This window comes from Vespa crabro, chromosome 22 (assembly GCF_910589235.1).
Source record: "Vespa crabro chromosome 22, iyVesCrab1.2, whole genome shotgun sequence".
NCBI classification, from domain to species: domain Eukaryota; kingdom Metazoa; phylum Arthropoda; class Insecta; order Hymenoptera; family Vespidae; genus Vespa; species Vespa crabro.
This window is the reverse complement of record NC_060976.1, coordinates 1517501-1541836: the sequence shown is the minus strand read 5'-3', so window position 1 is coordinate 1541836 and position 24336 is coordinate 1517501. Positions and strand designations below refer to the sequence as shown.

The 24336-nt window shown below is 26.2% G+C and overlaps 1 protein-coding gene across 6 annotated transcripts in view; it reads right to left on the bottom strand.

Annotated features, from left to right (window-relative positions):
* The window catches only part of LOC124431799 (protein TANC2), a 68074-nt gene that overhangs the window by 9420 nt on the left and 34318 nt on the right, over positions 1 to 24336 (bottom strand). For 5 of the 6 annotated variants that reach the window (XM_046980095.1, XM_046980099.1, XM_046980097.1 and 2 more), the window contains 5 exons: positions 5119 to 5534; positions 3523 to 3640; positions 3011 to 3154; positions 2271 to 2411; positions 1223 to 1406 (listed from right to left, as the gene is read on the bottom strand). In XM_046980095.1, coding sequence (XP_046836051.1) covers positions 1223 to 1406; positions 2271 to 2411; positions 3011 to 3154; positions 3523 to 3640; positions 5119 to 5534 — 1003 coding nt within the window. The remainder of the gene's footprint in view (positions 1 to 1222; positions 1407 to 2270; positions 2412 to 3010; positions 3155 to 3522; positions 3641 to 5118; positions 5535 to 24336) is intronic. The other variant, XM_046980100.1, reaches the window with a different exon arrangement.

Below are 24336 nucleotides of genomic sequence, written 5' to 3'. Positions count from 1 at the left end.
TATTTTTTGTTTTTTTGTTAGAGTCAAAATTATTCGTTTCGTATATAAATGACAGCTGTTCAAAATCTTTTAGAGAGGAGACGGGGTGGGGGGGGGGAGCGTCAAAGTGCATCTCCCAAATGTACGATTTAAAATTATTTTGAGATTTTTTCAATTACTATGATTCAAATTGTCCATACAAACGTGTTTCTTTGAAAGTAAATCGTAATGGGGATTGAGAAAAAAAAAGCAATTTATATTATTTCATCAAGTTTCATCACTTTTTTTATTTTCTATTTTATGAAGTCAATCGATTTGACAAGTGAACGACTCGTATATATATACAGGATGTCCAAAAAGCATAGGATCAAACTTATATACTACGTATTACTGTATTCAAATAGATGAAAAAGAAAAGATGAAAATAAACTTACATCTGTTTTTAATGATACAATATAATTTATTTCCATTCGTCGAATTAATGATTGGCCAACGATCAATTGATCTTTTAGATCACTTGACTTAACATCTCTAAGAACTTTTATTTATGATGATCACGCAAAAGCGTTAGTTAGTTTATAAAAATACGATAAAAAAAAAACGAAGGATGAACTTTGAAAATCTATTTCTAAAATAAAATCCATTTATTATTATTTCCAATAGAATTGAAATAATTGAATGATTTCGTTCAATAATTAATTCGACGAATGAAAATTTGTATTTTAGCGGGAAAGAAAAAATTTTTCAAGTATTTCTTATAACTCCTATAATAAATCATCTTTAACATTAGATTGTCCAAGGAGAAGTCATTTTGACTATTATTTAATTTCAATTAGAAAAACAATTATGTATATAATGACACAATTTCTTAGAATTTTTTTTTATTGTTAATATTCACTAATAACTTGTTGTATAATTGTAAATAATATAAAAAATATTAAAAATAAATTTTAAACAAATTTCAAAACACATGAGTTATTCGTTCACAATGCTGTCATTTTAATTGCTTTTGGGCAATATAGGTATATACTAAGTTTCGGTCTTTCTAGTGTTAAAAGTAAATATATCTTTCATAATCATAAGCATTATTGGGGCATATATTTTTATATGAACTTTTATTCATCTATTTGATCTCAGTAATACTTGGGATAAATTTGTCTCCCATGCTTTTTCCATATCCTGTTATATATTATATCTGTGTGTATGTATGTGTGTATTTATATGCTAAACGAATGATATTTACCTTTGAATACCAGTGTTAACGGGAACACGATTGGACGCACCCGTAAAATAGTTTGTAGTATCAACCGGTGAATTTTCTCGTCCGTGGTTACCACCGAGTAATAATCCCAATCTCATATAAAGATCCGATTGCGACGATTTTCGTGTTTTCGATGACAATGGTTTCACGCAACCACCCTCGTCGTCTAAAACACGACGATCATATCAAAATGAAGATGTTCTGTACTGTACACGTAAAAGAATGAAAAAACAAAAAAAGAGTCAATAATATTCAAGATTTATCGAAGATAATTTGAAAAATTCGTGCGTAACGAACGGAACAATAAACATCGCAATAATGTACAAACATTGTATATATAAATTATCCATTTAATACGACGTTCATGCGTTTTATATTATAACATTTTAATAACGTTCTCTAAAAGTGATCTCTAACGATCATATTTTACACAGTTCATGAAATAAACACAGAACGATCCGTGTCATTTCTTCTTCTTCTTCTTCTTCTTCTTCTCTTTCTTCTTCCTCCTCTTCTTCTTCTATTTTATATATATATATATATATATATATATATATATATATATATATATATATATATTATCGGGCGTGCACATTTTGCGTGTGGGAACGATGAATATGAGGCTAGTTGGTTGATTGATTAGGGAGGAGAGTGAAGGGAGTGGGAGAGTGGGAAAATAGTCACAACACACAAAAAAAAAGAAAAGAAAAACAAAAAAAAAAAAAAAACAAAAAATCTCGAGAGAAGAAAATAAGGATAAACAAGTCCATGCTGTAAGTAAATAAATATTCATGCCGCAATAAAATATTTTAATCGATCTCGAACATGAATTGTATATATGATATATTGCGTTCAAGGATTAATTCCATTAATCGGTGAACTCTTTGGGGCAACCTTTTAGCAACGTCACAGAAAACACACGCTCACATATATAGAAAGTGAGAAAGAGAGAGATAGAGATAGAGAGAGAGAGAGAGAGAGAGATAGAGATAGAGATAGAAGCGCACACTCTTGAATATGTAATTCCTGCCTGCGAGTTTATTGGAAGAATCAATTAGCTGATTAAGTCCATCGTTTGCCGTTCCTTGACTGTTGCTCCATAAAGATTTGATTTTTCCCAGAACCAGACCTGGCCATCTTGATTTTCCTTCCCAAGATGATGCCATCCATGCTGCACGTTCGTATTTTGTGTGTTATGACAAGTAGAATACTTTTCTTGCTTCTACTTTCTATTTTCTTTTTTCTTTTTTCTTTTTTTTTTTTTCTCGAACCTAATCTCACGAATCTCTACTCGCTCTATTTCATTTTGTTATTATTATTATTATTATTGCTATTATTATTATTATTATCGTTATTATTTTTTAACTCTTGTCTTTGTCGGTTACGTGTGTTCTTTTTGCGTTATTTCTCTATTTTTTTTCTTTTCTATTAAATTTTTTTTGTGTTTTTTTTTTTTTTTTATTTTATTTTATTTTACGTCGTCGCTGAACAGAGCAATTTCGGCTTATTTCCTTCTTTTTTTTCTTTTTCTTTTTTGAGCAATGGACGTTCAAATGAATAAACAAGTTTATTTTATTTTATTATAGTTTACTTTTTTTTTCTTTTTTTTTTTTTTTTTTTTTTCTAAGAGACATCTTACTCGAACAAATTATTTTTCTAACATCTTTTCTTCGATTCGTTCTTATTTTTTTTTTTTTCTTTTTATTTATTCATTTATTTATTTTCCCTTTAATCGAAAGTAATATTAAGATATTAAAATTGTTAATATACCTGACAATGCGGAAGGATTATCGGCCGTGGGTGGTTCAGGGGAGGAGGTTCCGCGTCTCGACGATCGTTGCGGTCCAAAGGAACTTCTCAATACTTTTGGATTTAAAAAGAATCTTCTTCGTTGATTGGGCGGCGTAGGGCAACCTATGAGAAATTCGTATTAACGTTTATAATATATAGAACCAAAAAAAAAAAAAAAAAAGAAAAGAAAAAAAATCGTTCGACAGTTTGCAATTATAAAATTTTGATTATTACAAGAATAAAATATTTTTCATCGTGTGCGTATATCAATAATAATAATAATAATAATAATAATAATAATAATAATAATAATAATAATAATAATAATAATTAAAAAAATTATTTGAAAAATAAAATTCTATTATTCATACTCGAGAATAAATAATTCAAATCAAATAATTCAATAAAATCGATCGAATAGAATTGCTCCATATTTCAAATATAATCTTTTTCTTTAATTTTTTTTTTTTTTTAATTAAATTTCTACATACTCTGAGTCATCATTTGAGGTTTCTGTCGAGTATGAGAGTTCAACGGTGAGTTCACTTTACTTTTTGAACCTTTAGCGTGCTCTCCGATTTGAACGTTGTCAGCCATGTTTTCACGTTGCTGAGAAATAAAATAAAGGAATATATTAAATATGCAATAACATTTGTTTTCATTTAGAAGTTTCGCCTGAATCAACGAACGATCGAGAATGTTCGTTGAGGAGAAGTGATAAATCGTTTACACGATAAACGAGGATAATTAATGATATTTCATTGTCAATCTAACACGTATCGTAGAGATTGTTCTCTTGATATATATATATACCGTTTTACGATAAATATAACGTAAGTAACAGTTTCGTTATAATAATTATAATAAACATTTATATTATAAAATCGTTGTCGTGATATTAATTGAATGAAAAATATTCAAAAATTATCTCAAATAAAAAATGAGAAAGTCTGACGTTTATACGATCAATATTCTTTAAAACATTTTCAATCGATAGTTTGAAACGAATTATTAACATTCGTAATAAAATATCGATATATAATAAAAATTGTCGATAATATAATTGTATCTATTAATACAAAAAAAGAAAAAAAAAAAAATACTGCCGATATTTTAATTGAAGTACTTGTAAATATTAATAATTCCTTGGTATTTAATATAAATCTACATTATGTATAAATAAATTCAATGAATTATAAATATAATCCAGATTCAATTCTTAACACTTATATTAATTATTTATATTGATCATTTATATTAATTTATTATTAATATTTTATTATAAATAATGATTGAAAATATTTCTATATACATATACTGATCATTTATTTCACAGAATACTCATCATTGTCAATTGATAAAAATATTGAATAAAAAAGAAAAAAAAAGAAAAAAAAATAACAAAAAAAAATAAAAAGAAGAAAAGAGAGAAATAAAAAGAAGAGAATGAGGAATGCTTGGATTGTGATACAAGGATGTCCGCATACGTGCGTCATCATCTTCTATTTACATCTTCGCGTTCTTTTAATCGAAAGAAAAATTCTATACTCTTTCTTAACTCTTTACGATTGTAGACTACTAAATAGATTCTGGTCGATTAGTAAACAGTACGATAGATGTGTACTAATTTGTAAAAGAAAATGTCAAGTATTATAATGAATAAAAAAAAAAAAAAAAAAAAAAAAAATCGTACTTTCTGATTGTGTATTACATTTTATGGACGACAAAAAAAAGAAAAAAAAAAAGAAAGAAAAACCTCCCAGACGCGAGAGTATTAAATGATTTTAGTAAAATTATTATCTATCCTAGTATATCTCTAGAGATAACTAAGAGTATTAAAATTTCATAAGTTATATATAAAGTTTATATATATATATATATATATATATATATATATATAAATAGATAGATAGTGTCTGTGTATATATAAAGTAATAAGATAATAAAATAAGGTATATATTACATATAAAGTATGTGTATGTATATATATATATATATATATATATATATATATATATATATATATATATATAAATATAAGTAAAATTTCATATGATAAGTATGAAAAATTTATAATAAATTCTTACGTGGATTGTTCTAGACGTTAGATTGGCCCGAGTCGTGAGTTTACTCCGTGGCCTTGGACTCCCGCAAAGTGAGTTAATCGTCGATGAGTCATCGATCCAAGCACCATCGATAGGTAAAAGGGTTGACATAGGTTCGATGTTTGAACCTAAGACGAACTCCTCACCGAAGGTTCTACCATCGATCAAACCTTCCTCGTCTTCCTCATCGTCGCCATTGAGATCGGTTCGTTGATGTTCTGCCCTCATACAGAGTGGACAAGCCTCGCTACGGAAAAGGCAAGAGTAACATCTCTCGTGGCCGCAGGAATCGATCAACCGTCGTTTTTTCCCTTTATCGAAGGGCATCTCGCAGGAAGGGCACGTCGAACCACCGAGCATTCCCGTCGATTCGACCAATGCACGAATCTGCGCCAGATCTGTGAAAAATCATTAGGTTTTGGTTTTTTTTTCTTTTTACTTTGTTTGGTTTTTATTATTATTATTATTAGTATTATTATTATTATTATTATTATTAGTATTATTATTATTATTATTATTATTATTATTATTATTATTATTATTATTATTATTATTATTTTCTTTTTTTTTTTCTTTTTCATTAGAGAAATCTTTATGGATTTATTTTATCCAATTCTCTATCGCCCATTTTCCATCCTCCCTTTTGACTCCGATTGTTTTGATATAAACATATCTGAATGCGTTAAGGTAACTTTGGTTTTTTTTATTATAGGATAAATTTCGAATAATAATGGAGTATTTTTGTTAATTCTTTTTTTGTCAAAGTATCTTTTACTTTAGTATATTGTCGATTTAATCGATATACAAACAAAAAAGAGCATATACATATATATATATATATATATATGTATACATAATTGTAAGAGTGGATAGATATATGAAAAATTATAAATATTAGTATAAAACTAAGAAATGATCTTAAATTTTTGGAAAAAGAAAAGGGATTTTTGTATATAATAGAAAAAGAAATTTCTCTATGAAAATCACAGACATACAAAAACGATGAACAAATTCAACGCATGATAAATCTTCACTTATCACTTATCAGACATCAAATCTAGCTTGTCTCATTGCGATGTACAATTAACGATTTTCGATTTTTAAAAATTTTAATACTTCATCTCAGAATGAACAATGAAGCTTAAAGCGGCCATTTTGTTCGGCTCCTTCCTCTATATATATATATGTATATATATATATATATATATGTTTCATATATGTTTCATATATGTTTCATATATGTAAGTATATATGGTGGCCCTCCTAACGGTAACCATGATTTTTGAGCCACTTAAGATAATTTGACAAAAAGAAAAAAAGAAAACATTCACGAACAAAATTTCAACACTTTCTAACTGTCTATAAATTACAATAATAATAATAATAATAATAATAATAATAATAATAATAATAATAATAATAATAATAATAATAACAATAATAATAGTAATAATAATAGCAATAATTGGCCGAACAATTTTCTTCGGGGTTTTTTTTTTTTTTTTTTTAAAGGAATTTTTCTACCGAAAAAAAGCAAAAGAAAAATGAAAAGAAAGTGTAACCAATTGTGACTTATTTTTTTATTTGGTCAAATTATCGTAAGTACCTCAAAAATCACATTTACCGTTACGAGGACCACCCTGTAGGTATATTAAGTGAAAAAAAAAAAAGAAGGAAAAGGAAAGGAAAAAGAAAAAAAAAAGAAAGTGAAAGAAAAAAAGGAAAAAGAAAAAAAAAGAAATTTTTCAATTTTGCATTTTTTCTTCTTTCTTCCCTTTCTACCAAAATTCCTTTTTAATTTTTTTAAGTGTGCATGTTTCTTTCATCTTCTTTCTTTCTTCTTCTTCTCAAGTCAGATAAAAAATTAAGAGGAAGATTTTAGTTTTGAAATAGGACGTTTTGAACAAAAAAAAAAAAAAAAAAAAAAAAAAAAAAAGAAATCATTAAAATCGTTCGTTGGTTATAATCGATATAATCGAGAAACTGGAGTTGGATTACGCGAATCGAAGTTCTCGAAGAGAGGCGCCTCGTACTTAAAGGATTCTAGAAAGTGAGGTCACGACGGGAGCTCGCGTGCGCTTGTCCTCCTCTCGATCACCCTCACGTACTTACCTACCTACCTACCTATACTCACGTAATGTACGTGAGCACCACGTGTAACGTGACTTTGCGACTTATCCGCATCCTCTTTTGCTTCTGCAACACCAAGCTCCCCGATCACCGTGATGCGTTCGACCTCGTTAACTCACGCGCGACCCTACCTACCTACCTATCTTCTACCTACCACTTCTACTTCTTCAACCGAACGATCTTATTTTCTATCAGCACGAACGACGTTTTACCATAAGTGTGTATATATATATATATATACGGTATGTATTATATACTATATATACTATATAATATATGATATATAATATTTAATATATACATACTATGTATATATTAATAATATTTAATATATACATAGTATGTGATATATAAAATTTAATATATATATATATAATTTAATAATTTTATATTGAATAAATTTATGTATATATTGAATTTTATTTTTATTATTTTACGATTGATATTTTCTATCAATTAATGATAAATATTCTGAAGTGTGTGTGTGTGTGTGTGTGTGTGTGTGTATGTATATATATATATATATATATATATATTGTTGGTATATTTTATATTCTTTATCAATATTTATTATAAAATATCGATACGGGATATGAATGATCAGTATGAATAATTAAGCTCTCAGGAAATCATTGAATTTAAGTTTATTATAAATATTTGAAATATTTAAAATATTTATATAAAATTATTTAAATATTTAAAATATTTATACAAAATTCTAAAAAATATTTATTGTTTTGTATAAGTCAATATATGTATGAATATTTTGATAAATATTTGTAATAAAATATTAATACGTAATATTATTATAAATAATCAAATGTTAGGGTTGTGTATGGATTTATTACAAATATTATATATATTTATATAAAATTCTAACGAATTATTATATATATATATATTTATTTATTTATTTATTAAAATACTTAAATAATTGCATATATTTTTCAAAAATAAATAATATATAAATATTTTCATAAATATTTATAATAAAATATCAATACGTAATATCAATATATATAATTATATTATATATATGTCCAGGTTGCGTATGAGCTTATTAATAATGTCTAATATCAATTTATATAAAATACCGACGAATATTTATAATATTTTGTATAATAAATGGTCAGCATGTGTGTACATGAATCTTATAAAAAAATAATATTAAATAACAAATAAAATAATAAATAAAATAACATATAAATAACATATTAAATAACAACAAATAAAAATAATAAAATATCAATGCGTAATATAATTACGTCATAGATAATCAAATCGTGTATTTTTATTATTATTATTATTATTATTATTATTATTATTATTATTATTATTCAGTTTAAACATGAAAATTTATTCAAAATACCATTTCTTTCCCTCGTCTTCCCCCTCTCCTCCCAACTCCATCCAATTCATATTTCTATTTCTATATCAATGAAATATAAATGTGATTCATGATGAAACAGAAATTCGATCGAAAGATTTATCAAAATCATTACATCTAGGATATAACATTCAAAAAGTTATGATAATTTTTAATCCTACGTATTATGATGATAATACGTCAAATAAACGAGGATAGAAAATCTTAGGGATGTTATATTATTGAAACTTTTTTGAAAAAGGATTAATCGAGTTATAAGTGTAAGGGTCAGGGAAAAGAGAGAGAGAGAGAGAGAGAGAGAGAGAAAGAGAGAAAGATAGACAGATAGAGGAATGGAGTGGAGGGAGAGGGAAGGGTGGGGGTAGGTAGGTAATTCGGGTCTCACGACCTCCTATCCTGGTAAGGTAAGTGCACACAGGTAGGCAGGTGCAATTCCACTCGGGGCTGGCTTACCGTAAGCTAGGTCAACGCACTCGAAGACGTAAAGAGCTCCAAGGAAGTAAGTACGTCTTGCTTCCGCGCTAAACTTGTCTCTCCTTCTCTCTTTCTCTCTTATTCTCTCTCTCTCTCTCTCTCTCTCTCTCTCTCTTTCTCTCTCTCTCTTTCTCTCTTTTTCCTAGACTTTTTGTCGTTTTCTTTCTTCCTTTTTCCTAGCCTTTTTGTCGTTTTCTTTCCTTCTTTTCCCTTTTTATACTTTTTTTTTCTTTCTCTATTTTCTTTTTTCTTTTTTTTTTTTTTTGTTTTACCCTCATCTTTTTGTCCTCACGACGCTCCACTGACTTTCAGAACAAAGACCATAGGAATCGAATGTTCGCGCGACGAGTTTAACTCCTTCTTTGCATTATTTGACTCCGTATACTACGTACATATCTATTCGTTTGACATGACGATCGTTTTTATAAATTTCGATCGTAGAAAAAGTGATTTTTGAGAAGGGAAAAGAAATTAAAAGAAGACCCAAAAAAAAAAAAGAAAGAGAGAAAAACAAAATAAAAGCAGTGAAAGAAAACTATATCGAGACAAAAAAACGAATCGATGAATAAGAGTGGGGGTGGGATGGGTTGGGGTGGCGTAGTCTTGGGGGTTTAGATGTAAGGGGAAATATTTTTTATCACTTCTTCTCTTTTTCAAGAAAAATATTTTATTCGCGATTACATCAAAAGAAAAATTAGTCCAATGGATTTTCTTGTCGATCTTTCGACGATGATTATGATGATTATGATTATCATGATGATGATGATGATGATGATGATGATGATGATGATGATGAAGATGATGATATTTTTTAATTAATAACATTTGGATACGTTTCGAAATGTTAATGATTAATTGCATTTATTTTAAACCACTTCAGATAATTTACTTTTATTACTCATAATTTTATTTATGTACTTATTGATTGGTAGACAAATTTTGTTAATTTAATTGAAAAAAAAGCAATAGAAAAAATTAAAAAAATTAAAAAAGAAAAAAAAAATAAGGAAAAGAAAAAAATTTATAACCTTTCGAAAACATTCAAAATTGATTATTTGCGGATGTAAAATGCAATACATTAAAATGCTCATCGAAATCAGGATTGAAAAATTAATAGATCAATATTATTAATATTACAAAAGAAAAAGAAATAATAGAAACAAAATCGACGATTACGAAATTATAAAATAATTACTGACGATAATGTCAATCCGTGTGAAAAAGAAGTCAAATAAAATAAAAAGAAAAAGAGAAAAAAAAGAAAAGAAAAGAAAAGAAAAAAAGAAAGCAACGGCATGACGATTTGTAAAGAAGAAAAACAAAACCAAAACCAAAATAAAACCAAAAACAAAAATCAAAAGCAAAAAATAAAGATAAAAATAAAATAAAGATAAAAATAAAAATAAAAATGAAGAAAATCAAAAAAATCAAAAAAATAATAAATAAATAAAGATACATTAAAGGACAAAATAAAAAATAAATAAGGACGCGAATAAAAATTGGATAGAAAGAAGAATTTTCTATTTTAAAATCGTAAATGTATTAGTTGCGAATAAGTAAGTATAATACTTCTAAGAAGTTCTCTGAATGGTTGGTCCAGGTTAAGGAGGCTCGTTAAATCGGCCACAGAAGGTCTATCCGTCTCTACTCTCCCACTCTCCCCTCGTATCCCTCATTCCATTCCGTCTCATTCCATCCCATTCCATCCCCTTTTTCTCTTTCTCTTTCTCCTCTCTCTCTCTCTCTTTTTCTCTCTCTTTCTCTCGAGCTGAACACATTCTGTTACCTTTCGAATCGCTCGAGAAACGACAACGATGAAGAAGACTATAACTACGACTACGACCATGACTATGACTATGAACAAGACTAAGATTAGGACCTAGGACCTAGGACCTAGGAACTACGACCACGACCATGATTAGGATTAGGAATACGACCACGATTACGACTAGGACAATGACTATAATTAAGACTGGTACTACGACCATGACTATAACTACGACTAGGATTACGACTAGGATTACGAATAGGATTACGATTAGGATTACAATTAGGACTAGAATTACGATTAGGACTAGGACTGAGACTACAAATACGACTAGGATTACGATTAGAATTACAATTAGAACTGGGATTACGACTACGACTAAGATCGTGACTATAAATACGATTAGAATTACAATTAGAATTAGGACTAGGATTACGATTATAATTATGACTAGGACAATGACTATGTTTAAGACGGGGATTACAATTAGGAATAAAATTACGATTAGGACTAGGACTGAGACTACAAATACGACTAGGGTTACGATTAGAATTACAATTGGAACTAGGATTACAACTACAAATACAACTAAGATTACAATTAGAACTAGGACTAGGATTACGATTATAATTACGACTAGGACTATAATTAGGACTAGGATTAGGATTATTATTATGAATATAATTACAAGTAGGAATAGGATTAGAACTAGAACTAGGACTAAGATTATAATGACTATAATAAAGTACGATATGGTTCGTATAATAGAAAAGAAGGTTGCGATCTATACGTAAGTCTTTCACTTGCTTGAGTGATAGGTTGTGAATAAAAAAAAAAAAAAAGAAAAAAGAACAAATAGATAAATAGATAAAAATAAATAAGTAAAAAAAAAAAGAACGAAAGAAAAAGGAAAAAAAAATTAATGAGAGAAATCAGATAAATAGATAGATAGATTAGAATGGGTCGTATTTGCTGTTGTCGTTAATTTTATTAACGCTATACATAAACATGTCGTATAACTGAACTCACGTAAGTATTTAAGTTCTTATGGGTATATATATGTACATATATAATAAATGGGTGTGTATAGGTACACATTTGTTTTTTAATTTCTTTTTTAATTTATTTATTTTTTTTTTTTTTTCATTTAATTTTATTCCTTCATTTTTTCGTTTATACGTTTCGTTGTTTAATGTCTTATATCCAATTTAATTTATTTCAATGTCATTTTTGTTTTTTATTACAAAGTATTTATTTATTTATTTATTTTAATTATTTATTCATTCGATTCATTCCAGTTCATTTTTCGTTTAAAATTATTTAATTACTTCGTATACATGAATACGCAAATTTTTAATGTTTTCTTTTTTTTTTTTTTTTTTTTTTTATAACATAGTGTCCGAGATAGATAGCGTTATTGTTTCGATAAAAAGAAAAAAGAAAAAGAAAAGGAAATGAAAAGAAAAAAAATGAAAAAAAAAAAAAAATAAAGAAAATCAGGAAATACATTTTCTTTTAAAGGAAAAAATTAATTCTAGAAAAAAATTTTCCATTCGATTTTCAAGGCGATAAAAATGATTACGATATTTATTAGGTTTTTTTTTTTCTATTCGCGATGGAATCTATCAAGATTGTTTCAAGGTCAACTTCGATCTTATCTCTTTTTTCTTTTCTTTAATATCATGCATATTTTAGGTTAAAAAAAAAAAAAAAAAAAAAAAAAAATAGAGAAAAAGAAAAGAAAAAAAAGAAAAAGAAGAAAGGAAAAAAAATAGAAATAAATAACTTTCGTCTGAAATATTTTTTCGTCTCGAGCTTCGAAAGAAAGAATTGGAAAGAGGGCTTATAAAAGGTGGGGTTAAAACACCTGCAAGGTCTACATTTAATTGACTTCCGGTCTATGTTTCCATTCGATGATACACATTCATGATTCACGAAACGGCAACGATTAAGTATCATCAACGAATCTTTAAGGAGAACGACTCACGTTATATATATATATTATATATATATAACGTATTATATATATATATATATATATATATATATATATATATATATATGTGTGTATAGGTGTGTGCGTGTGTATTTACATATGTATGTATGCATATATAGGGTGTTTCGTTTAAAACAGGCCACTTAAGTTATCTCCTCATTTATCTTGCGATAATGCGATAGAAAAGAAAATTTCCTACGTAAGTAATTTTAAATAGTTTTTAAAAGACGAATTGGACGAAGAAGAAATTCTTTTTACCCTCTTTTTTTTTTTCTTTTTTTCTTTTGTTTTATAAACGACACTTTGACGTTCGATTTTTTTCTTGTTTTTGTTTTTATTTTTCTTCTTCAAGGACACCTATGTACTTTTTTTTCTTTCTTTATTATTTTTATTTTTATTCTTTTCTCTTTGACGTTTACAAACACTATTCCTTCTTTTCCGTTGTACGCTACAGACCAACATAACAATAGCTGCGTTCATCCATTTACAATAGTTATAATCTTGAAATAGACCTTGGACTAAAATGGTAAAAATTTTTTTTTAATTAACGTTAAACTTAAATACGTCCAAGCGAGATACCAGATTTCAATGATACGAAGACATTTATTTTTGTTGTTGTTCTATTTTCTTTTTTATTTTCTTATTTTTTTCAGATATTCAAGGATTCGTCCATTGTTAAATCTTTCAGTATTACTTATTTGAATATTGAATGTGTTTATTTTTTCTTGATTTTTAAATTGACTTTTTTTTCTTTCTAGAGAACGTTCAAGCTTTAATTTTTTTTTTTTTTTTTTTTTTTAAAGATAACTCGCAAATGTTAGAAACATAATCGAAGGAAACGAATAATTTATGATTATTGTTGATATTAAACCTAAAATACTTCGTACAGATTTCTGAAAAATTTTGATGTCCAAGGTCGCGATCGTTTTAAACTCATACACATTATTATGCATTCATAGAGGTATAATAAACAATAGGAAAAATTTGTATGCGCGCATACGCGTCGAAAAATAAAGAAAAAAGGAAGGAGACTTGGGTGACCTTAAAAACGAATGAAGGAAAAAAATCATGAATAAATAACGTTTATATATATATATATATATATATATATATATATATATATATATAAATGTTATTTATACTATGTATATATATATATATATATATACGTACATACATATATTTCAAAAAATATTGATAAATATGATTAATCAGTATGAATAATTAAGCTTTCAGGATTGAGTTTAAGTTTATTATAAATATTATAAATATTTAAATATTTAAAATATTTATACAAAATATTGAAAAATATTTATAATGTTTTTGTATAAGCCAATATATGTATATGAATATTTTGATAAGTATTTATAATAAAATATCAATACCTATTGGTATAAATAATTAAGCTTTCAGGCTGCGTTTATGTTTACTAAAAGTATCTAATATCTATTTATATAAAATATTGACAAATATTTATAATCAAAAAATTTGTGTGCGCGCGTATACGTCACAAAAAAAGAAAAGAAAAGAAAAAAAAAAAAAAAGAAAAAGAAATCAAAGAAAGAAAGAAGCAAGGTATAGGTGACCTCGAAAAAAAAAATAGAAAAAAGTGACATTTATATATACATAAAGAAAAAAAAGAAAAAAAAAGGAAATAAAAAAGAGAAAAAAAACTTCTTTGATTCGCGTGACTTTTAAATGATAACTATAAAACAAAAAAAAAAAGAAAAAAAAACCATTCGAATTGGACGACTGAATAAATAATATTTCGTATTTTCGTCGATTACAGTTGAAGGATAAAACGGATTAAACGGATCGATTTCAAACGGTACACCCGATAGATGTAAGTATTCGATGGTAGTGTTGCTCGTAGTTGAGAGTGAGAGAAAGTTTGCCCGCAGACACTTGCCTAAGGCTTCTTCTCTCGTTCTCTCTCATCTTGTCGCAGGTTTTAAGGATGCAACAGCATAGGGATAAATCGGTCAAAAGAATGAATATTTTTTGGAACAAAAGATTTTTTTTCTTTTTTTTTTTTTTTTTCTTACGGAATATATCTGAACACTTGGTTCCTTTTTTTTTCTTTCACATACCCCAAAGATTTTACAGATTTCGAGCTTTACGTACATACGTATGTGAACGTGTAAACGTTAAAGGGAGAGAGGGAGGAGCAGGGATTGAGATATACTCTTGAAAAAATAGCAATTGTTACGATAATCAATTATATCATTAATTGTAACTATAATTGCTTATATTATTAATTAACAAAAAGTGTTTTGAATGCGCGTGGCAGCGTTTAAACACTTTGAGGAATATTTAAAAAGACAAATTTTTAAAAATTGAAAAAATAAATAAAGAAATAAATAAATAACTAAAAATAAAAATAAAAAGCAAGATAATACACATTTTTACAGCAACAATAATATCTCAATAAAGTTATTGACAGATTTTTTTCTTCTCTCTTTTTTTTCTTTTAGCATAACTTTTTACGCACACGGGGAGTATATTTTAACTTGCCTCATTATTATTTTCTTTTTCTCTTTTCTTTCTCATTTCAAGGAATATTTTATGTTAAATAATTGAAAAAAACTTTTTTTTTCATATTCCAAAGAACATCTCTTATGCCTCATAGAGTTAAAGTAGATTAAAGAAAAAAGGAAAAAAAAAGAAAAAAAAAGAATAATAAAAACGTCCTTCGAACGAGGCCAAGTTTTTAATATTTTTTTTTATTCAATCGAAAACTATTAACGATCGAAGTTAATGTTTGATTATCCATTTAAAACAAAATTTTTGTAACTTTTTAATGATTATGAAGAAATGAAAAACAAAAAGAAACAATGGATTTAAAGAAAAGAAAAAAAAAAAAAACAAGTCAATTTATTGACTGATTCTGACATTAGAAAAAACAAAAAAAAAAAAGAAAAAAAAGAAAGAAAGTATAATAAATAGAAAAAATGCGTACGTTAATTGGACATTAATATATTTTTTTTTTCTTTTATCCTCATTTTTATTTTTTCATTCCATTAGTAACAAAATTATTCTACATTTTATACTTTCCATTTGTATCTTGTAATATAATAAAAGCATTAAAGAAGATTTTATTTTCGGTCATTTATCTGTTACTTTTCAAAATAACTTTATCTTAATAAGATTTTAGTGTATCCATAGATAAAAGAGAAAATTTTCGTATATTCGTCGTATATACGTACATATATACAAGTATATATAATATATAAGTGTAATACGTTTTGGTATGATGGACAGAAAGTTAGTACTAACTTCTAATGGGATTAGCTACGTTCGCGATAGATTAGACTGATTAACCGAGCGAAGTCTATCCTTCTTGGTTTATCTGAAAAGAGGGACCGAAGCTTACCTGTACATTTCTAAAGAAGATAAAACACGCGGCTCGCTGCTGTAACACGATAACACATTGCAGATAAGACGAAAAGATACGTGCCTCGAAATCGTAGAAAACACGATAGAGAAAAAGAGAGAGCGAGAGAGAAAGAGAGAGGGAGAGAAACGTGTACCTTTTCCCGGATATTAGAAAATATTTCTTAGTACTTGTATTACGTTTTAAATAATTCTTAAACATTTGATTTAATAACATTAATTAAATATTTATTAATATTTATATCATATTTTCAATAATACGATATTTAATTAAATATTTATTAAATATTTATTAAATATTTCTCAATATTTATATTATATTTTAAATGATACAATATTTAATTAAATATTTTAAATAATACGATATTTAATTAAATATTTTATTAAATATTTTCAATAATCCAACATTTAATTAAATATTTATTGAATATTCATTAAATATTTTATTCAATAAAATTAATGAAATATTTCGAGTGCTTGTATATTTTTTCTTCTCCATTTTTCTTTTTCTTCTTTCAATCTTCTGTTAAGTGTTAAGTAATTTCTTTAAAAAAAAAAAAAAAAAAAAAAAACCACGTATTTTGGAATTTTTCTTTTCTTCTTCTTCTTTTTCTTTTTTATTTCTTTTTAATACTTTCCCTAATAATTCCACATTGTTGTTGTTGTTGTTTTTATTTTTATATAAACAAAACGCAATGTTTTTTTTTTCGTCAAATTGATGAAATTCTTTCCCTCCAATATTTTTCTTTTTTTATAAGATTAAAATGTCAAATAACAAAATGGTATTATTAGTTCTTCGAGTTATTTTTATAAGATCGATGAAAAAAAAATTTTTCAAAATACGTACATTTTTTCGGCGCTTACAAGATTTACATGTAATTATATTAATTATGCAACAGATTACAGAAACTACATGTAAATTTGTAGGAAAACATTCTTTTTTTTTCCTCTATTTTTAATTTATAAAACATCGAAGTATTAATATCGAATTATTAATTTTTCGATTTATTTTATTCCTATTCCGGGAAAAAGATTCTCAAAATGCGTAAATTTTTCGACGCTGACAAGATAAATATGTGATCACATTAATTATACAGCAGATTACAGAGCCTATATACTAATTGGTAGAAAAAAAATTTTTTTCTTTTCCTTTTTTTTTTTTTTTTTTTTTTTTATACTAACTAAACATAGTACCAACGTAATATTATAAATTTATCGATTTATTTTATTCCCTTGAATAAGAAGTTATGAAAAAAAAAAAAAACTTTTCAAAATACATAAATTTTCCCGCGCAGAAAACGTGCGTACAAATTATTTTTTTTTTTTTACGTACGAACAAAAACATTGAATATCAACGTCAAATTATTAATTTATCACAATTTATTTATTACATGATCTCCTTAATTATACGGTATATTACGGTATTATTATTACTATTTTTTTCTTTTTTTTTTTTTCGATAAAAACAAAACATCGATTAACAATTTCAAATTATTAGTTTTTCGAATTATTTCGGAAGAAAAAAAATTTTCAAAATACATAAATTTTTCGTCGCTGACAAGATAAATATATAATCAGCTTAATCACGCACGAGATCATAATAATGCTTATATTTGAATGGATAGAAATTATTATTATTAATATTATTATTATAATTATAATTTTTTTATTTTTGTTATTACTATTATTATTTTTTTTTTCTTTTTATAAGAATAAAAAAATATCGAATAATCAGTTCATCGATTTACTTTATTAACTTTGAAAAAGAAAATCTTTTCTCGATCGTTGTTAATTACGTTAATTATGCACTATTATTATTTTTTCTTTTTATACGAATAAAAAATATCGAATAATCAGTTCATCGATTTACTTTATTAACTTTGAAAAAGAAAATTTTTTCTCGATCGTTGTTAATTACGTTAATTATGAAATAATTAAGTTCATACGCCAACGTGATACATTTCTTTTTTTTTTCTTTTTTTTTTTTTTTTCAAAAGAACAAAACCGGTGTAAGGTTTGTGTTCTAAGTATATAGCAACGGTATAAACCTATTCTATTGTGGGAACAAAACGACCTTACGAACTCTCTTAGAAATCTATGCCCGAAGCATAGTAAAAGATTTCAACGCATTGTTGTAATTCACTTTGCCAGACGATACTGCTGCTGCTTCCAGTATACTTATTGTGCAATTCTAAGTAAAGAAAATACGCGTGAGGTTTAACTTATCGTTAACTCCATCTTCACTGTTTAACGCCATGAAACTATTTTTCTTTCTTTTCTTTTTTTTCTTTTTTTTTTCTCCCCTTTTTCTCCATTACGTTCGACATCCTATTGTGATTAATTATTAAAATGATGACGATGACGATGACGATGACGATCAAGTGATGATCAATTGATTATTGGAATCACAAGTTCGTTCTACCACTTGACCTTGTCAAGTCTGAAATTGATGCGAGCGACTCATATCGTAAGAATTGGGTCTGCGAATTAGATTCTTCCTTTTTTTTTCTTTTTTCTTTTTTTTTTTCTTCTTCTTCTCCTTCTTCTTCCTGTTCTTATTCATTATATATTATTTCACATGTTAATTTGATATTTCGTAATTTTTATATACGAGCGTACGATGTGTGCTTGTGTGGGTTTATGCGTGAGCGCGTGGGTGATCGTGTGTGTTTTATATCAATATGATATCTTATTTTTGAATTATGTAATAATTGTCAAGAATTTCACCAATTTCATTCAATATTATTTGTTATTTTTTCTTTCTTTTCTTTTCTTCTTTTCTTTTTTTTTTTTTTTTTTTTCTTTTTTTCGTATGGATAATATTTTCTCCCTGTTAAAGATAACGACGTTGTCGTTCTTTTTACTCATCCACATTGTTAACATATCACTCTTTAACGTTATTTGTATTTATCTATTAAATAATTTTTTCTTTCTTTTTTTTTTTTTTTTTCTTTAAATAGATAATATTTAATCTATATAAAAGAAAAAAATAATGCACGGTTTTTTTTCGTTGTTATTAATATCTCCCTTTTAGAATTATTTATAATTATCCATTTGCATGGAAAATTACTCTACTTGCTTTTTCACGGATAATATTTAATTTGAAAATTTTTACATTATATTTGCTCTTAATATATCACATTTATTTAAATATTATTAATCGAACGGATATATTCAATCATAATTTTAATCATTATATAAAAATCACAAATGTTATAATTATCTATTAAATAATGTACTAATAATATACTTGGGAGAATTTCTATATTTAATTTTAATGGATAATATTTAATCTGTATCCAAAAAAAAAAAAAAATGAAAAAAAAAATTTAATCTGTATAAAAAAAAAAAAAGAAAAAGAAAAAGAAAAAAAACCCCGCTCATTTTTTAATATCTCTCTTTAGAATTATTTATAATTGTCCATTAAACAAATATAGTAAGATGAAAAATGTTCAACATTATTTTCAATTTTAATTGATAATATTCCATTATAAAAATCTCTATATTTCTATATTTTATTTCTATAACTTTTTTTAATTTCTATATACATATATATATATTTTTTTTATTTTTATTAATAGATAATATTTATAATCCGTATAAATGAAACAAAACGATTATATTTTTCAATATATTTCTCTATAACATTATTTACAATAATCCATTAAATAACTTACTTCGTTGGAAACAACGTTTGGATTAGATTTTTGTACGATAGTTTTTAAGGGAGTATGTGGGGGAAGGAGGGAGGGAGGGAGGGAGGGAGGGAGGGAGGAAAGAAAGGGGTTTAAAACGACAAATAAGGAAACCTGCTCGTTTATCCGAAGTTGCTCTCCTAACTCCATAGAAGACACGAGGATTCGTGAGAAGGATGTGTTAGCGATGTTTCCGTAAGTGTGTTGCGTGTGTAACGCGAGTAAGAATAGACGGACGGGAGGGTCGAACAGTGACCACCAGTCCTACCAGTCTTGTCTGGTACGTCCATTCTGAGAAACCTGCAACCAAGTTAATAGCCGATACACGCGGGAGAGTAACAAGTCCGTTGGCCTCGTCTGAAGTTGCTGCTGATGTTTGCCCCAAGATGCGTCTCCTCACGAAAAGTAGAACTTTGTTCCTCACGAATTATTATACATCGATTTCTTCTTATGAATTACAAATTAAAAAAAAAAAAAAAAAGAAAAAAAAAAGTAATCCTCCGGGACAATCACGTATTAAATTTTATACGATGACGAAATTTTTCAGAAAAAAAAATTATCCTAAAAATTTCTTCGCAATTATTAAATCATACGAAAAGTAGAACTGTGTTCCTCACGAATTATTATACATCGATTTCTTCTTATGAATTACAAATAAAAAAAAAAAAAAAAAAAGAAAGAAAAAAAAAAGAGAAAAAAGAAAAGAAAATAAGAAAAAAGTAATGCTTCAAGAACGATCATCTATTAAATTTTTATACGACGAAATTTTTTACATGAAAAGTAAAACTGCTCTATTCGTATTATCTATCGATTTGTTCTTATCGGAGAAATTATAATTTAGAAAAAAAAAAAAAAAAAAAAAAGGAAGAAAAAAGAAAATAGAAGAAAAATTAATCAATACAGAAAAATCATTTATTAAATTTATTTTTACGAGTACGAAAATAATTCTAATCAAAAATTATTCTAAAAACTTCTTCAAAATTATTAAGTAGATTAATCTCTCCGTCTTCTTCTATCTCTCTGTTTGTTTCTCTCTCTCTCTCTCTCTCTCTCTCTCTCTCTTTTTATACATATATAGATAGACAGGTAGATAGATAGATAGATAGATAGTAGGGGGAGGGAGGGAGAGAGAGAGAGAGAGAGAGAGAGAGATGGATAGTTAGATAGATAGAGAGAGAGATAAAAAATGAATGAACCGAGCACAGGAAACGTAATCACAATACTCGTAAAATATACTACGTTACGGTCTGAAAGGTAAGCGTCAATCATCGACATGCGATTGGTTGCAACAGGTGGCTACCCTACAACCGCATACATAAACTCGTCGCTATCTTTCATACGCGCACACATTTAAAATAATAAATAAGTCCTTCACAGATCACTGTCTCATACCACAGAAAGTTTAAAACGGAAGTATATCGTTCCACTTTATAGTGCCAACCAATGAGTATCGGCCTCGGTTTCCTAATTCCTCTGTTCTTTCGTCTCTCCCCCCATCATCACCCTCTCTCTCTTTCTCTCTCACTCCCCCTCTCTTTCTTCCTTTATCTCTCTTTCTATTAAATTTCCGTTTTAATATGAATACATTCGTTCGAGAAGTTTCTAAATTCATATATAGTCTATTTTTAATTATATTTAATTTTTAAATTTTATATATATATATATACATATATATATTAGGTGAACCGGAAAGTAATGTCGCTTTCTTAAATTAAATTCAAACGAATAAATTTTTAACAAGTTTTTATTTTTAATCATAATCAAATATCGATATGCGCAAAAACGATTATTTTCCATCTAATATATGAAATAAATAAATGATATATATATATATAATTTACATAATATATAAGTTATATAAATATATATATATATATATATGTGTGTAATAAATAAATGATATATATATAACATATAAACTGAATATGTCTTATATATATAAGATATATTATACATATCATATGTTATATATATAAAAGATATAATATATGTAATATATATATGTATATTATAATTAATATTATAATTAATTAATGGTATATATATATATATATATATATATATATATATATATATAACAAATCTTATATAACATATAATATTTCTCTCTTTCTCTCTTTCTCTCTCTCCCTTTATTTGTATAGAGTTAATATGTGCCTTACAATTATGAGTAAAAGAAAATATTAGCAGTAAAATTAGGTCAAACAAATTGAAAGTTATAGACTTCGTTTCTTAGAGAAGTAATGTTTAATGTGAATTATATATATTTGTAATATGTATTATGTATACATATATATATATATATATATATATATATATATATATATATATATATATATATTCGTTAAAAGTCAGATGTTAGTTCGAGAGAACGTATTTCAAACGGAGAAAAAAATTTTCTGCATTCAATTGTTCTCCTATTACAATCTTACAATCGGACGAATGTGGTTTGGATGTTACATACATATACATATATGTACGTATCTATTTATGTATATAGTATGTATCCTTTACGTGTGCATGTACGTATATATTATCTTTAGAGTGACTCAGAATGGAGAAAGTAATTTTCATCGAATAGTCCACGGAAAATAAAAAATCAAAAAGGTTATGTCTTTGATTTAATTTCATTTTCTTTTTTTTGCTTCTTTTTTTCTTGCTTTCTTTTTACTTTTTGTTTTTTAATTTTTTTTTTTTTTTTGTTAATCGCCCAATACAATTATCGCCCAAAACAACATAATTATCCGTAAAATTGATTAAGATATGTATATCATGTTTCGTTATATTTTTAACTTATTATTGTGATTATTATTTATCACGATTATCGTTAAATAATTAATATTAAGATAATGTTCCTTTGTCGTCCATTTTACGTCTTTAAATTAATTTTATTTAATTATTTTATTTAATTATTTTATTTCTCATTTTGTTGGATTGTTTAATAGACTTTTTAATGGCGAAACAATGACGCGTTAAAGACGTTTTAAAAGATATTAGTGAAATGTTATAAGTAAATGTTTGGAAAATATGATTTAATAATATTTTCAACTTATTTCCGATATTAATTGTTATATGAATCTTGCAAAAAAAAAAAAAAAAAAAAAAAAAAAAAAAGAAAAAAGAATAACGTTCCTTTTGCAACGTCTATACATCAACGTTTCTTCTATATTTGATTTTGTCCATTCATAATCATGGTTCATATGTTTTTAATTCTTTTTCGATATTAATTATTACGAATCTTGTAAAAGGAAGCAAAAGAAAAAAAAAAAGAGAAAAAAGAAGGAAAAGAAGAAAGAAAAATAGAAATTAGTAAAGACTTCATCGTCCATTTTATTTGGTTAACGAATTCAGGATAAAGAGAACGCGGATGATCAAAGTGTTCTACGGATTTGAGGACTCCGTGTTGTCGGAGAAAGTTTTGAAGTAAGTAGAGACCTCTCCTCAATCGCACCTCTGATAATGTTCGACGGCACGCGATTCAAACGGTCTGAATCGTTTCGATCATTCGAACACGAACGATTCTTCGAACGATTCTTCGAACGAGTTTCCTACGAGATAAAGGAGAACGTGAGCTAGAAACCTTATAACTACATTCTCCAATATCAATGAAATAATCTCCATAAGAAATTTAAAATTTGTGTATGTGTGTTCGCGCATGTGTGTGTATGCGTGTGTGTGTGTGTGTGTGTGTGTGTATTATATTTAATAATTCATTAAAGAAAATTATCCCCTTGAAATATCTTTGATTACAAAGATAAAACTATCTTTGATTACTATTTTTATTTTTATTTTTATTTTTATTTATTTTCTTTTTCTGGGTTTTTGTTTTTTTAAATAATTGCCAATATAAATGTATATATATATATATATATATATATATATATATATATGCAATAATATGTACATATTCAAATCATTTCGTGGAATAATATTTTAATATTTGTCTTTTGATTATTTTTGTTAAACGAGTAAATAACTTAATTATATCATTGCTTTTTTTTTTTAATGAAATTTTAACCCTTTCATTAAGTGTTAATTAAACGTTATATTTATATATTATAGATTATATTTATTTCTTTTTTTAAATCAGATTTTAAAACTACAAGACTAACTTATAAAATAAGAAAGCTCATCTATAAGTCTGAGAACTGTCGAAAAAGATTAATAGTTTTTTAAAATTATTGAAAAAAAAAAAAAAAAACTTGATCCATCAAGAAACATTTTTGATGCACCCTATATAAATATAAAATCCCTATAAAAACAAAAAAAAACAAAAAACAAAATAAAAAAAATTATTTCCGAATTTTTGATATCTTTAATTTGAATTTATTTAATTATTATTATAATTATTATAATT